The sequence below is a fragment of the Pelodiscus sinensis genome, chromosome 2 (genome assembly GCF_049634645.1).
Source record: "Pelodiscus sinensis isolate JC-2024 chromosome 2, ASM4963464v1, whole genome shotgun sequence".
NCBI lineage: Eukaryota > Metazoa > Chordata > Testudines > Trionychidae > Pelodiscus > Pelodiscus sinensis.
In genome coordinates, this window is record NC_134712.1 from 181,129,215 (window position 1) to 181,143,258 (window position 14,044).

The window sequence follows — 14,044 nt, forward strand, 5'->3', positions numbered from 1 at the left end:
CATTTGATTACTGAAATGAAATTTTCAACATTTTCTCAGGTCTCAGATTTATACACCTCAAAGTTTTTACAGAAAAATCATACTTTACACTTACATGATATCTTCGAGGTTTAAAACAAAATACAGTTTTTCTTCACATAATGCCCATTCAATCTTTGGAACTCTTTGTTTAGGGATGTTTTGAAGGCCAAAACTATAACAGCTTTCACAAAAGAATTGGATCTGCCCCTTCATAAACATATGTCAGTGGCTATTAGCTAAGATGGGCAGGGATGCAGCCATACCTTCTGGGTGTCCTTCAAAAGCTGGCAGTGGATGGCACTATGGATCACTGAACATACTTGCCTGTTCTGCTCTGTCTCTGAAGTACCTGGCATTGGCCACTGTCAGAAGACAGGATACTGAGCTAGACAGATTAGTTTTGCCCAGTATGACCATTTTTATGTTCTTACTTGAAGACTTACCTGGCATTGCTCAGGTCCTTCAGGGCATGGGACTGACAGTGTGTGCGTGAGTCAGGGACTTCAGGATATGGGGGGCTCTGGGCGGGGGCTGGGAATGTGGGGGAGAAGGGGAATGCAAGAGTCACAGCAAAGGGTGGAGGTGCAAGAATCAGGGCAGGCAGTTAGGAGAAAGGGGAACTCAGGGAAGGAGGAGGGAAGCTCAGAGCAGGGAGTGGGAGTGGCCTCTGGTTTCTTCCCAGGGTGTCCTAAGGCAGTGGTGACCATGCAGCCCACCCTCTGGCTTGTCCCTGAGGTGGATGGATGTATATCCCACCCTCTGGCTTCCCTCTGGCTCCTCCTGGGCTGAGTGGGGGCTTTTTCCCTGGGAGGGGGATCTGCTTACCTTGGCGAGTGGCAGGCAAGGTAGCAAGCCCTGTTCCCAGCTGGCACTTTCTTGGTGGTACTGCTGCCCACAGTGGTTACTCTGCAGTATAGTGCTCCCCTGTGCTCTTTGCTCCAGAGGTCACTGAGTATAGAGTCCCTCCAAACAGCTCCTCCCTTTCCATGATATGGAAAGCAATCCTATATTCTGCACTTCCCATTTTCCTGGCACAACCAAACTCTGACCTTGCTTTAAGTTAGGAGAAGAGGAAGCTGCCTACCAAATTTGGTGGTTCTAGCTCTTGCCATTAAGGAGGAGTTCTTGAACAAATAGACTCATGGACAGAAACACATTTCTAAAAGATATAGGTATTTTCTAATCAGACTGACAGCAGAGTTGCCTGTCCACACAACCTCCCCTATAATTTTTCCTAAGAAAAAACCATTGCATTTTTAAGTAATGGCTTCTTGTACAAAAGCCTCATGACCACTTATTTGATTGAAGGTCTGTTACTCTCCTGTTGGAGACATTAAGTATCTCATCCACTAATGCAGCAATACTTCATCACATGCTGAGAGATCCAGTAATGCCTATTTAGGTAAGACAAAATATACTGTAATACAAAATAAAACTATCTTTAGCAGCGGTAAAAGTTGAGGACACATTCCATCCAAAATCTTTTTTTAAAACGGAAGTAAAAAGATTTGTGTATTCCTTTCCACAATGTTGTTAATTAATACTCTAACACTTTTTAAAGCATTCTCTTCTATCTCCAATAGAGATTAAAAAAGCAGGTACCCTAGCTTAACAAAACATGCACTCAAATTCAAAAAGCTTAAGTGGCCTTTTATATTTTATTTATATTAACAGATAAGCACATCTGATTGTCACAGATTGCATGCATTTGGCAGGTTAATCTACTCTAACAGTGCCAGAGGACACAGTTAAGGTTTTACACTAAGCTTTTAAGGGAATGTCTGTTAGGTCATAGGAGTATTTGGTGATTGTCTCATTAGAAACAATAGTGACCAAAGGACAGGTCCCAGAGTGTTCTAGAGCTTTTGTAAAAGGGATATGGAAAAATATGAGACAGTTCAATGAAAAATTGCCAAGAGGAGTTAAAGTTAAACTCTCTTATTCTTTGTGCTAATTTATTTTTCATCAAACTACTATGTTTCATTCAAATAGTGCTCCAAACTCTGTATTCTCTGTTCATGCTTTTGCTATTTCAATGAGATATTTACACAATAAAGTTTTAAAATTTCACATTAAACTGAATATGGTGACAAAATCTTACAGTGCAGTTACTAATTCTCTAATAACAATTCTGTTCTGTAGCAGTAGCATTAGCTATTTATTTCTCTCCTCTCAGACCTTTCACTTGTCCCTCTTCCCCCTTTTTTCTGCTAATAAACAAACATTTACATGAATCAGTGCTGTGCCAGAGTACCTGAGGAGACATGCGTGTTGACTTTGTAATAGTAACCCACCTACATACATATTTGAGGTTCACAACAAATATTGGGTTGTGCCTGAAGGTGATGGTGATGTCAAGTGGTGTGTGTGTATATCTATATCTATATCTGGAAGAGTATAATGACTAGATTTGGCTGCCAGTGGCAAACTATTTATCTTTTTGTCTCCTGAGAATAGTTGTACAACTTTTGTAGTGGCGGTGGTTTGTAGGAAGGAATGCTAATGTGATGGATATATACATAGAAGGAAGGAATGAGGTTAATTGATACCCACCATTCTTACATTTGCGAGAGATGAATGAATCCAGTGTGATCATCAAATCCTAACAAATAATGTCCGTTTAAACTCCCTTACACAGTATATCTTGTGGGAAAATTATTTTCTTATTTTCATTGACATACAGATTCTGTGCTTTGATCTCTAAGCCTCAAACTAATTGAATTAGTTTGCTTTGAATCTTGGCTCCTTTTTCTAGGCATTTGAATGCATTTTAAAATATGATTTCATCTTGAAACACTGAAACTTTTTCAGTGGTATCAGTACTTGTTTCTAGCCACATTCCCAGTTTTCAGATATCTGTTAACAGACAAAATGTATCTGAAAGGTGATAATTTGTCACATTTTAAAAACTTTTCTTTTGCATTTACCCATAATAGGAAAGTATAGTGATAGTGGAAATTACTTTTTCATTTCTCATTTTGCGTTTTAAGTTTCTGTAATATTATGAGAGTAAGCAATCTGAAGCCAGTGAAACTAAAGAGAATTTTTGCATAATGTCTGTCTAGTTTGTTTGAATGTAATGTGCGCAAAGGGGAAATAGCATCCTCTATTTTGAATGTTTGTAACTTAGCACTGATCCTGCACTTAAGCATGTGCATAACTTTTCTTGAATGAGATCATATTGACTTAACTTGACATGCAAGGAGTCCCATTTATGTGGGACATGTTTGCAGGATCTGGGCTTTGGCTGTAGCTAGGAATTTGTCAACTTTTGTTGACCTTTTTACCACCCCCTTCCAATGATTAAATCACTGCGAAGAGGACATGGACTGTTTTTGTATCTAGTACTTCTTATCCTGCTGTCTTAGCTTTTTTGGGATGTTCCCTTGCTTATTACAATGACCCTTTTCTTTCTTTGTGGATTTTAGGGGTTGCTGCTTATGTTGGCTGGCAAAGCTCGTCAATTTTAAAACCTCTACTCCAGCAAGGTCTAAGTGATGCTGAAGAATTTGTGATCTTCAAAGCCCTCAATGCTCTTACCTGTATGTGCCAGTTAGGGCTGTTGCAGAAACCACATATCTATGAATTTGCTTGTGATATAGGTAAGCTAGAAAACTGCTGAAAATATCTTAATTTTTCTACAAAACAAAAATCTTAATTCTGTAAAGGTTCACTCTTATCTTAGTTATCCTTGGTATGACCCTATCTCAAATTTTTTTGTCCTGGGAATTATTTTTCTAGCTTTTTAATAAATTGTTGCTAATACACTAACATATTGTTTCGAATTCTAAAATAACCATTTTGATGCAACAAATAATCTGAAGTGGATATTAGGAGAGTAAAATATCTATTAAAATCCAGATTCACTTGGATGAGGGCTTTCTGTTTTTAATCAACACTTCCAGTAGAAGTACTTCTAAAATACAAGTCAGGACGCACTTTCTGCTTAAATAAATTTATCAGCCTAAAATTATACCATTCAGTTTCAGAAATGAGAGACAATTAAACAAGACATAACATGTATTAGCCAAGCAACGAACATTTATGTGGAATATTTAGTAAAAACTCAATTATACAAAGGGATAATCTGCCAAAGATGTTTATAGAATCATTTGAAAGTCATAGTTATTAGATTTGTACTGTCATTAGACATGTTTAAGGCTGTAACTGAAATATTTCGGGAAACTTTAAAGATGACCATTTATCCTGTCATGATTTAGGAGACTGTTACGTTACTCAGAGGCTCATATTTCCAAAACTATAGACATGATGTTCCTTCATCTTATTTTTAAGAGTGTATACAGAATTTCCCCCAATTGATTTTTCCATTTATTCTGGTTTTGGCTCCCTTCTTGAGTTAGTCACTACTGCTTTTCCAGCACAGGATGCTGGTCTGTTAGGGAAAATAACATAGCAGGGCATAGACTATCCAACAAGTTCTTGAAATGTATTGGAGTTTTTTATTTCAGAAGGTGAAGAAAGCTACTGGAGGGGAGCCTTTTCTATTTGTTAAAATCAAATCTAGAGAGGAATTGGTTGAGAATTTGAAAGTGGAAGACAGCTTGGGTGAAAGTGATCATGGAATGATAGAGTTCATGATTCTATGGAATGGTAGGAGGGAGAACAGCAAAATAAAGACAGCAGATTTCAAGAAGGCAGATGTCAGCAAACTCAGGGAGTTAAAGGTAAGATTCCAAGGAACCAAGTCTAAGAGGAAAAACAGTTGAAGACAGTTAGCAGTTTTTCAAAGAGATGTTAGCATGGTCATGAGAGCCCACTATTCCACTGAGTAGGAACAATAGGAAGTATGGGAGGAGACCATCTTGTCTTTCTCAGGAGATCCTAAATGGTCTAAAATAAAAAAGGAGTCCTACAAAAAAGTGGAAACTGTCAGATTACAAAGGATGAATATAAACAAATAACACAAATATGTTGGGACAAAATTTAAAAGACCAAGGCACAAAACAAGCTCAACAAGCTAGAAACAAAAAAGGTAACAAGAAAACATTGTGCAGGTATATTAGAAGCAAGAGAGAGATCAATGACAGGATAGGTTCATTAGTAAATGAAGAGGAAAGCTCAATAGAAGAAAATGGAAATGGCAGAGGTGTTAAATGACTTCTTTGTTTCAGTTTTCACCAAAAAGGTTGTTGGTGGTTGGATGCCTAATATAGTGAAATAGGAAAGAACAAGTTAAAAGTTAGACAAGTTAGAGGCCTTCAAGTCACCAGGGTCTAATGAAATGCATCCTAGAATACTCAAGGAGTTGACTGAGGATGGATCTGAGCCATTAGCTATTCTCTTTGAAAAGGCATGGAATATAGGAGAGATTCCAGAAGACTGGAAAAAGGGCAAATATAACAAAGGAAATAGACAGCCCAGGGAGTTAGACCAGTCAGCTTAACTTCTGTACCAGGAAAGATAATAGAGCAAATAATTAAGGAATTGATTTGCAAATACCTTGAAGATAAGATGGTAGGTAACAGCATGGATTTATAAAGAGCAAGTCATGTTAAACCAACCTCATAGCTTTCTTTGCTGGGATAACAAGTCTTGTGGATAAAGGGAATGCGGTAGATGTGGTATATCTTGACTTTCATAAGGCTTTTTATACAGTCTCTCTTGACCTTCTCATTAACAAACTAGGGAAATATAATCTAGATGGAGATACTATAAGATAGTCAAATAACTGGTTTGAATAACTGTTCCCAGAGAGCTGTTATCAATGGTTCACAGTTATTATGGAAGGTAGAATGAGTGGGGTTCCGTGGAGACCAGTTATGTCCAATATTAATAGAAGTGTTGTGAGCAAGACATGAGAAGTCATTTTTCTGCTCTACTCTGCACTGATTAGGCCTCAATTGGAGTATTGTGTCCAGTTCTGGACACCACATTTCAAGAAAGATGTGGAGAAATTGGAGATGGTCCAGAGAAGAGCAACAAAAATGATTAAAAGTCTAGAAAACATGACCTATGAGGGAAGACTGAAAGAAATGGGCTTGCTTAGTTTAAAAAAGAGAAGATGGAGAGGTGACATGATAGTGGTTTTCAAGTATCTAAAAGGGTGTCACAAGGAGGAGGGAGAAAAATTGTTCTCCTTGGCCACTGAGGATAGGACAAGAAGCAATGGGCTTAAATTGCAGCAAGGGAGGTTTAGGTTGGACATTAGGAAAAATGTCCTGCCTGTTGGGGTGGTTAAACACTGGAATAAATTGCCTAGAGGGGCTGTGAAATCTCCATCACTGGAGATACTTAAGAGCAGATTAGACAGACACACCTGTGAGGGATGATGATTGCAGGACAAATCCCTGTCCAGAGGGCAAGGGACTGGATTCGATGACCTCTCGAGGTCCCTTTCAGTTCTAGGATCTTCATCGATGATTTAGATAATTGAGTACACTTATAAAGTTTTTGGATTATACCAAATTGGGAGGGATTGCAAATGCTTTGGAAGATAGGATTATAAATCAAAATGATCCGGACAAACTGGAGAAATGGTCTGAGGTAAATAGGATGAAATTTAATAAGGACAAATCCTAAGTATCCACTTAGGAAGGAACAATCACAGAATTGTAGAGTTGGAAGAGACTTCTGGAGGTCATTGAATCCAACCTCCTGCTAAAAGCAGGACCCAATCCCAAATAAATCATCCCAGCCAGGGCTGTGTCAAGACGGGACTTAAAAATCTCTAGGGATAGAGATTCTACCACCTCCCTAGGTAACCCATTCCAGTGCTTCACCACCCTCCTAGTAAATATTTTTTTTTTTACCTAATATTCAATCTAGACCTTCCCCATTGCAATTTGAGATGGTTGTTGTTCCTTGTTCTGTCTTCTGTCACCACTGAGAACAGCATCTCTGCATCCTCTTTGGAATCCCCGTCAGGTAACTAAAGTCTGCTGTCAGATCCCACCCTCCAGTCTTCTCTTCTGTAGACTAAATAAGCCCAAATCCCTCAGCCTGTCCTTGTAAGTCATGTGCTCCAGCCCCCTTATCATTTTTGTTGCCCTCCGCTGGATCTTTTCTAATGTGTCCACATCCTTTCTGTAATGGGGGGGCCTAGAATTGGACACAGTACTCCAGATATGGCCTCACAGCACACACACAAAATGGGAATAGGCAGGAGTACTGCGGAAAATAATCTTGGGATCATAATGAACCACAAGGTAAATGAGTCAACAGTGTGACACTGTTGCAAATAAGCAAATATAATTCTAGGAAGTATTAAAAGGAGTGTTGTAAGCAAGGCACAAGAAGTAATTCTTCCACTTTGTTCTGCACTGATTAGGCCTCAACTGGAGTATTGTGTCCAGTTCTGGGCACTATATTTCATGAAAGATGTGGAGAAATTGGAAAAAGTCCAGAGAATAGCAACAAAGATCTAGAAAACATGACTTATGAGGGAACATTGAAAGAACCGGGATTGTTTAGTCTGGAAAAGAAAAGAGAGGAGACATAACAGCTTTCAAGGATCTAAAAGGTTGTTACTGGGAAGAGGGAGAAAAATTCATCTCTTTAACCTCTTATGATAGGACAAGAAGCAACAGGCTTAAATTGCAGAAAGGGTAATTTAGGCTGGACATTAGGAAACCTTCCTAACTGTCAGGGAGGTTTAAAAACTGGAGTAAATTGCCTAAAGAGGTGGTGGGATGTCCATTGTTGGAGATTTTTAAGAGCATGTTACATAGACATCTGTCAGGGATGGTCCAGGTGGTGCTTGGTACTCTCATGAGTGCAGATCACTCGACTTGATGACCTCTCGAGGTTCCTTCAAGTTCTATTATGCTGTCGTTCTTAGTGAGGGTCTTGATCCTCAAAACAATTTGGGCACATATGTTGAAATCATTGGGAATTAGGTGCCTAAATACCTTTGAGGATTTGGGGATAAGTGCCTGTTCTGAAGCTCATTGACTTCAGGACCCATCTGTGAAATATTTAGTACTCTGGAGGAGGAGAGACTGAACTTGAAGAAATGAAGATTCCTTGTCTGGCAAATACAGGACAGTCCTGTCTCTTCAATGTAAACAATAGATTTGAAATGATATGTTTTAACATTAATTTTTTTTCCTAGCGCCCTTCCTGTGCCATCCAAACCTTTGGATACGTTATGGTGCAGTAGGATTTATCACTGTGGTTGCACAGCACTTAAATATTGCAGATGTCTACTGCAAGCTAATGCCTTATCTCCATCCTTTTATCACTCAGCCAATAATACAGGTAATCGTTCACATGCTGACCTGAATACATGCTGTATGTTCATAAATTTAGATCTGTCTTCACAATAATATCTGGTTTAAGAACTTTAAAAGCTCCAAATCAGTTTTCAGATTTTGGTTAGGGGTAATTCTATTTTCTGACCTCCTATAGCAGATGTTGTTTGACTAGCAAAGCAGTAAACCTGAAATGCCTTTCTTTTTAAAGGACAATATTACCTCAAATTTCATGTAAATAATATAAGATTTTTCAAAATTTTAAGGTTGATAGAATCATTTTTGAATAAAACATTTCCCTGTAGTGTTTGTAGGCAAGATACTGTAACATTATGTTCATGCATTGGAACCTGAAAGCAGGGGCGGATATAGGGCAGGGCGAACAGGGCGGCCGCCCCGGGCCCCGCGCTTCAGAAAGCCCCGTGCATGCGCCGTGGCAAAGGGGGGGCCCCGTGGAATTATGCTGCCCGGGGCCCCGCAAAACAGTCATATGCCCCTGCCTGAAAGTTATAATAAACTTGCCATAAAAACTCCTACAAGTAAATTTTTTGAAACCACTAATTCATGTGCAAAAATGTTGTGTGCCTATAACTATGTGCACTTGGGGCTCAGTCCTGTAAGATACTGAGCTTTTTGGACCTGATCCAGAAAAGTAATTTAAGTGCATGCTTTAAATATAGTACTGGTTCTGTTGACTTCAGTAAACTAATCATCAATGCACTTGTGACTTTAGTGGAACTATTCACATGCTTAAGTGCTATGTAGCTAGTTCAGGGCCAGTGTACACAGTACCTTGCAGAATGAAGCCGTTTCAGATCAATAATTGCCTGCCCAAATTGTGCAGTGGCACACCTTTTTGTAGGTTTCTTTTTTGAATGTTTGCCCCAAACTGTTTGAGCAAAGAGAAATCCAAACATAATCGCAACATGCATTCTGAAAGTAAATACGATTAACATTCTTTAAGATTTAATTAACAATGGTGATGTTGATACTGTAAGAAAACTTACTGCTAAAATATTATTTTAAGCAGTGTCTCTGTAAAGAGTTTTTATATTGTTTTGCACATCTTCAAATGAAAAGTACTCTGATTTGTAATCCTTCATTTCCTGTTACATAATACATAAAATAATATTTTATGCTGTAAAGGATATTTACTTTTCATGAAATAGTAACTATGAAAATTAATGGTATTAAGGTTTGAATGTATAAAATACTTATTTCTTTTAAAAGTAGTTTCTTATCAGACCGACATTATCATAACTTATTCTTTATTTTGGATTTTGTGGTAAAAGTAATCCAATTTGCATTATCTTATGTGTCTGTTCCTTCACCCCCAATGCGTCACCTCTGAGCAGGATGGCAATTCAGCTTCTCTTGCTTGTATGTAACTAGGAAATACTAATTACATACTAGTTAGGAAATGCTAGGGTAAGATTTTTACAGCACTAGTTTGAAAGTAGGCACATCAGGAGGAACTGAAAACATGTTCTTAAAAATAAAACAATTATTTTCCTCTGAAGGATTGTTAGCATTTTCAGGGAATGATGCTTCTGTTTTCTCTAAGGGTACGTCTACACAGCGGCACTATTTTGGGATAATGTCTATTATCCCGAAATAGCATTCTGCTCGGTCTACACAAGAAGCCCGCTATTTTGAAATACATTCAAAATAACGGGTGTGTTATTCCAGTTTCTTGTAAGGAATAAGGAAGATGCTGAAATAACACTTTATTCCAGAATTTGGCACTGTGTAGACAGCACCAGGTTTCAAGCTATTTCGAGCTAGCACTGCTGTGCAGACATACCCTAAGTGTCCCAAATACCAGTTACTGGGCTTCTAACAGGGTGAACTATTGAAAAGGAGAGCTGATAGCCAAACAGTATTGGGGTAGACTTGTTTTTCTACAGATACATGATACCTTCCTTGTTGATTGTTCCCTTTTTTTGAATTGCAGATAGATAAAGAAATAGTCTTGTTGAGTGTCCTTAAAGATCCAGTAAGTCGTTCCATATTTGATTATGCTTTAAGATCAAAGGACATTGCAAGCCTTTTCAGACATCTTCATATGCGTCAGAAGAAAAGGAATGGCACTCTCCCTGATTGTCCTCCACCTGAGGATCCTGCCATAGCACAGCTACTAAAGAAGCTACTTTCACAAGTAATTATTATTTTTTTATTTTTACTGCGGTGAGTCCTAGGATGATATGTTCTGTACAGATACCCAGTCAGATACAATTCCTGTCCCAAAGAGCTCACAATCCAAGGTTTTGATCATACAAAAAATACTCAGACTGTTTCATTGATTTCGGTGCTTGAGTTTTCTGAACGAGGGCCTTGAGATAGTAATGAGGCATTTTTAAAAAGGTCTTCCATATAGAGAGACAACTATGTTAGGATACAAGGGAGCTATGGTTAGAGGCTTGCAAGCAAAAGAAGGGATGGGAAAGAGCTTTACAAAGAGAGTGTAATCACTCCAAAGACCAAGGGGCATGCTCCTCCACATGGCTAGGGAGAAGGCATAGGGTAAAGTAGACTGGCCTTGCAGTACTACATGGAGTAGGAGCATAAACTCTTCTTTTAAAGCCCTTTCCTCCCAGCTGTTAAAGCAGCTGAGCTGGGGGCATAGGTGCCCTAGAACCCATTTCTTTTCATGTGTCTCCAGTAGGGTTGCCAGATGGTTAAAACAAAAATACCGAACAGACACCCCTTCCCCCCTCGGGGGGAAAAAAAAAACACACCGGGAAAAAATTCTGTTGAAGGGAAAAAAAAAGCGGGGGTGGGGGGGAAAGAGACCAAAGTTGTTGAGGGGGGGAAGAAAAAAAAAAAGGACTCCAAGACTTATTAAGCAATAAATAAATAAATTAAATAAATTTCAAGAGTGAGTGCAGGGATAGGAACAGGGGAGCAGTTGAGCACCAAGACCCATGGGAATTTGCTTCCCCTTGGTCAGCAGCCATTTTGTGCTGGCAGCCTTGCAGAACCAGGTAAGCATAGGGGCTGGGGTCGGGGGGCTGGGGTTGTTGGGAGCCGGGGAGGGGAGGGGTGGAGAGGGGAGGCCGGGTGCTGAATGTTTGTAGGGTTGCCAAGTGCTTGGCATTTTCACCTCCTGGTCGGGGGGAAAAATCAGAAAATACCAGACATTTTAGTTGTCCGGTGTTCTCTGAATTTTTTTACTGGACAAGAGACGAAAATACTGGACTGTCTGGGTGAATACCGGACACCTGGCAACCCTAGTCTCTAGGCAGATATCTGGGGAAAGACTTGCTAATGTGGAGCACTGTAATCCTCCTTATGGAAATAGCTGGCCCTGAGAACTTCCCATCTGCAGAAATAGAAACTGTAAGGACGATTTGCCTATGTCAGTTCTTTCCTAGTGTGCACTGACTTCAAATCCTTGGTTCTAGGTAATCAAGTCAGATGTATCAGTTAGTAGTTTCATCCTTTCGCTTCTCCCTATCCAACCATATCATTACAAGCTGTTTGAAAAGATAGAAGTCTGTCTTGAGTTCTTGAGCTCTCTCTTCATTATGAACCACTTCTGTATCGCCATATCTTGATGGAAGTTCTCTTTAAAAATTTCTCCATGTGTTTTATTGTAGGGGATGACTGAGGAGGAAGAGGACAAGCTGTTAGCACTAAAAGACTTTATGTTAAAATCAAATAAAGCCAAGGCCAATATAGTGGACCAAAGCCACCTGCATGACAGCACTCAAAAAGGGGTTATTGATTTAGCAGCTCTGGGAATTACTGGGAGACAAGTTGATCTTGTTAGAACAAAGCAGGAGCCTGATGACAAACGTGGTTGGTATAGTCTCATATTTTATCTCTTTTTGTTTTATTTTCAGGGGGTCTGGCAGCTGACTCTTACACACATTCAGTAAATGTTCTGAGTATTGCTGCATAAATAGTTATTTAGAATAACACTGGACTCATAGTGATAGTAATAATGAAACCAGCACAACTTACTAAACTGAGTGACGCTTGAAATGCCAGAAACTGGGGGACTGGCTGGCACCAATGAATTAGTAATAACCGATGGAGTCATTTACTTATGTAACTGTATTTAATTTAGTTTGGGACAGTAATGAGCACCAGCTGTGTGAAGTGAGATGGCCTATCAGTAGTGTTTGTGCTAAAAAGAAATGCTAGGATTGTCAGTGTCATGAATGACTTTATTTTCATCACTTTTCTTCCCTCTGCTCCCTCTACTTTCCCATAGTGGGACAACCAGTTTATCACTTTGAATGTCTTATCTATTTGTCCAAGGTATTTTGAAGGTGAAACTCTGGGGCCAGGAATTGTTTGTAGGAGAGGTTTTTTTTGTATGTCTCATCAAACCTCTATCAATACTGTTCATCTCCCCAATCCAAATACATACAGCAATATCTCGTTGTCTTCTGTTGCTTCCATTTCTTTCCCATTCTTCTATTTCATGCTCCCACGTGTTTGCAGCTCCTCCCTGATGCACCAAGCTTCCTTCCACTCCTCCTATTTGTGCCTGTTTTTCCTGGAACTCTGTTTGCTACAAATCCTCCAAGCTCATTGCTCCAAGTTGCCGCGCATGCAAACAACCCCTGCAGCAGACATGTCACCTCTCCTCTCTCTCACACATGCTTGCATTTTCATTACACTTCAGGGATCTCAAGACTTCTGACTTTCACATTTAAAAGCACAGTGCCTGTCAACTCTTTGTGGTATATTGTAAATTTGGGCAAAGGGAAGCATAAACACGAATTGCATGTCTTGTGGGGTCAACCTTAGGGAGGGCTTACGAGTTAGTATGTGGAGTCAATTCTTGTAATAAATTCTCTCCCTTATGCCGATTAATATTAGTCATTTTGTCTTCTGTCTTTGTGCAGTGTCTTCATTTGGGTTTAATCTGCCCCTTGTTTCTATTTTTTTTGTTTGTTTCAAGAGATCCAAAAAGGAATTATAAAAATACACTAGGGGGTGGTGCCCCCTGCTTGCTATGCTTGCCAACCCCCTCTGTTTGTGGGGATGGGCAGCCCTGGCCTCTCAACCCTCCTGCCCCCCAGCGGTAGTTGCACCAGCCCCGGCCTCTTGGCCCCTCTCTGGCCACCAGAGGAGGGCCAAGACTGGGCCAGGAGCAGCAGCAGCTTGCTATGCTTGGGACCCAGCAGGGAATCGCCACCTCTACCTGCCTCGGATCGGGGCCAGGAGCGCTTGGGCCTCCACCTGCCCAGCACTCCAGCCTCAACACTCTTCCCCTCCTTCCCCCCCCGCAAGATTAGCGCATCCACGCCAGCTTCCTGCAGGGGAGGAGGGAGAGGATAAAGACCCGAGACACTGCGCTGGGTACAGTTTGCACTTCCCTGGCGCGGCGTCTCGGGGCTTTCTCCTCTCCACTGCAGGAAGCTGGCACTGGCACGCTAATCTTGTTGGGGAGAGAGCTGAGGCTGGAGCACCGTGTAGGTGGTGACCTGAGTGCTCTCGGCCCTGGCCTGAGACAGTGGTTCCCTGCTGGGTCCCAGAGTTTTCCGGGCCCTGAGTGCAGCGAGGATCCGCTGCTGCTGCCTCCTGGCCCTTCTACAGGGAGGCAGAATCTGCCTAAGCTGGACTGCCAGGCAGCTTTGCCACCACGGAACAGTGCCTGGGGCAGGAAAGCCAGGCCAGGGTGGAGCCTGTGGGACGCTACTGATGATGTCACTCTGTCTTCCCACAGGAAAACCTTTTTTATCTATTCAGATGGCATTCTTGAGACATCAGGAGGTGGTTGCTACCTTGTTGGGAAAGTGGCAGGCAGATTACTGCTGGCATCAAATACTATGTGATAAACTAGTTTCTTTCCCATG

At 40.6% G+C, this 14,044-nt stretch overlaps 1 protein-coding gene across 1 annotated transcript in view; it reads left to right on the forward strand.

Annotated features, from left to right (window-relative positions):
- The window catches only part of PIK3R4 (phosphoinositide-3-kinase regulatory subunit 4), a 39,809-nt gene that overhangs the window by 10,770 nt on the left and 14,995 nt on the right, over nt 1–14,044 (forward strand). The window contains exons 7-10 of the mRNA XM_075921929.1: nt 3,450–3,623; nt 8,093–8,238; nt 10,186–10,389; nt 11,831–12,032. Coding sequence (XP_075778044.1) covers nt 3,450–3,623; nt 8,093–8,238; nt 10,186–10,389; nt 11,831–12,032 — 726 coding nt within the window. The remainder of the gene's footprint in view (nt 1–3,449; nt 3,624–8,092; nt 8,239–10,185; nt 10,390–11,830; nt 12,033–14,044) is intronic.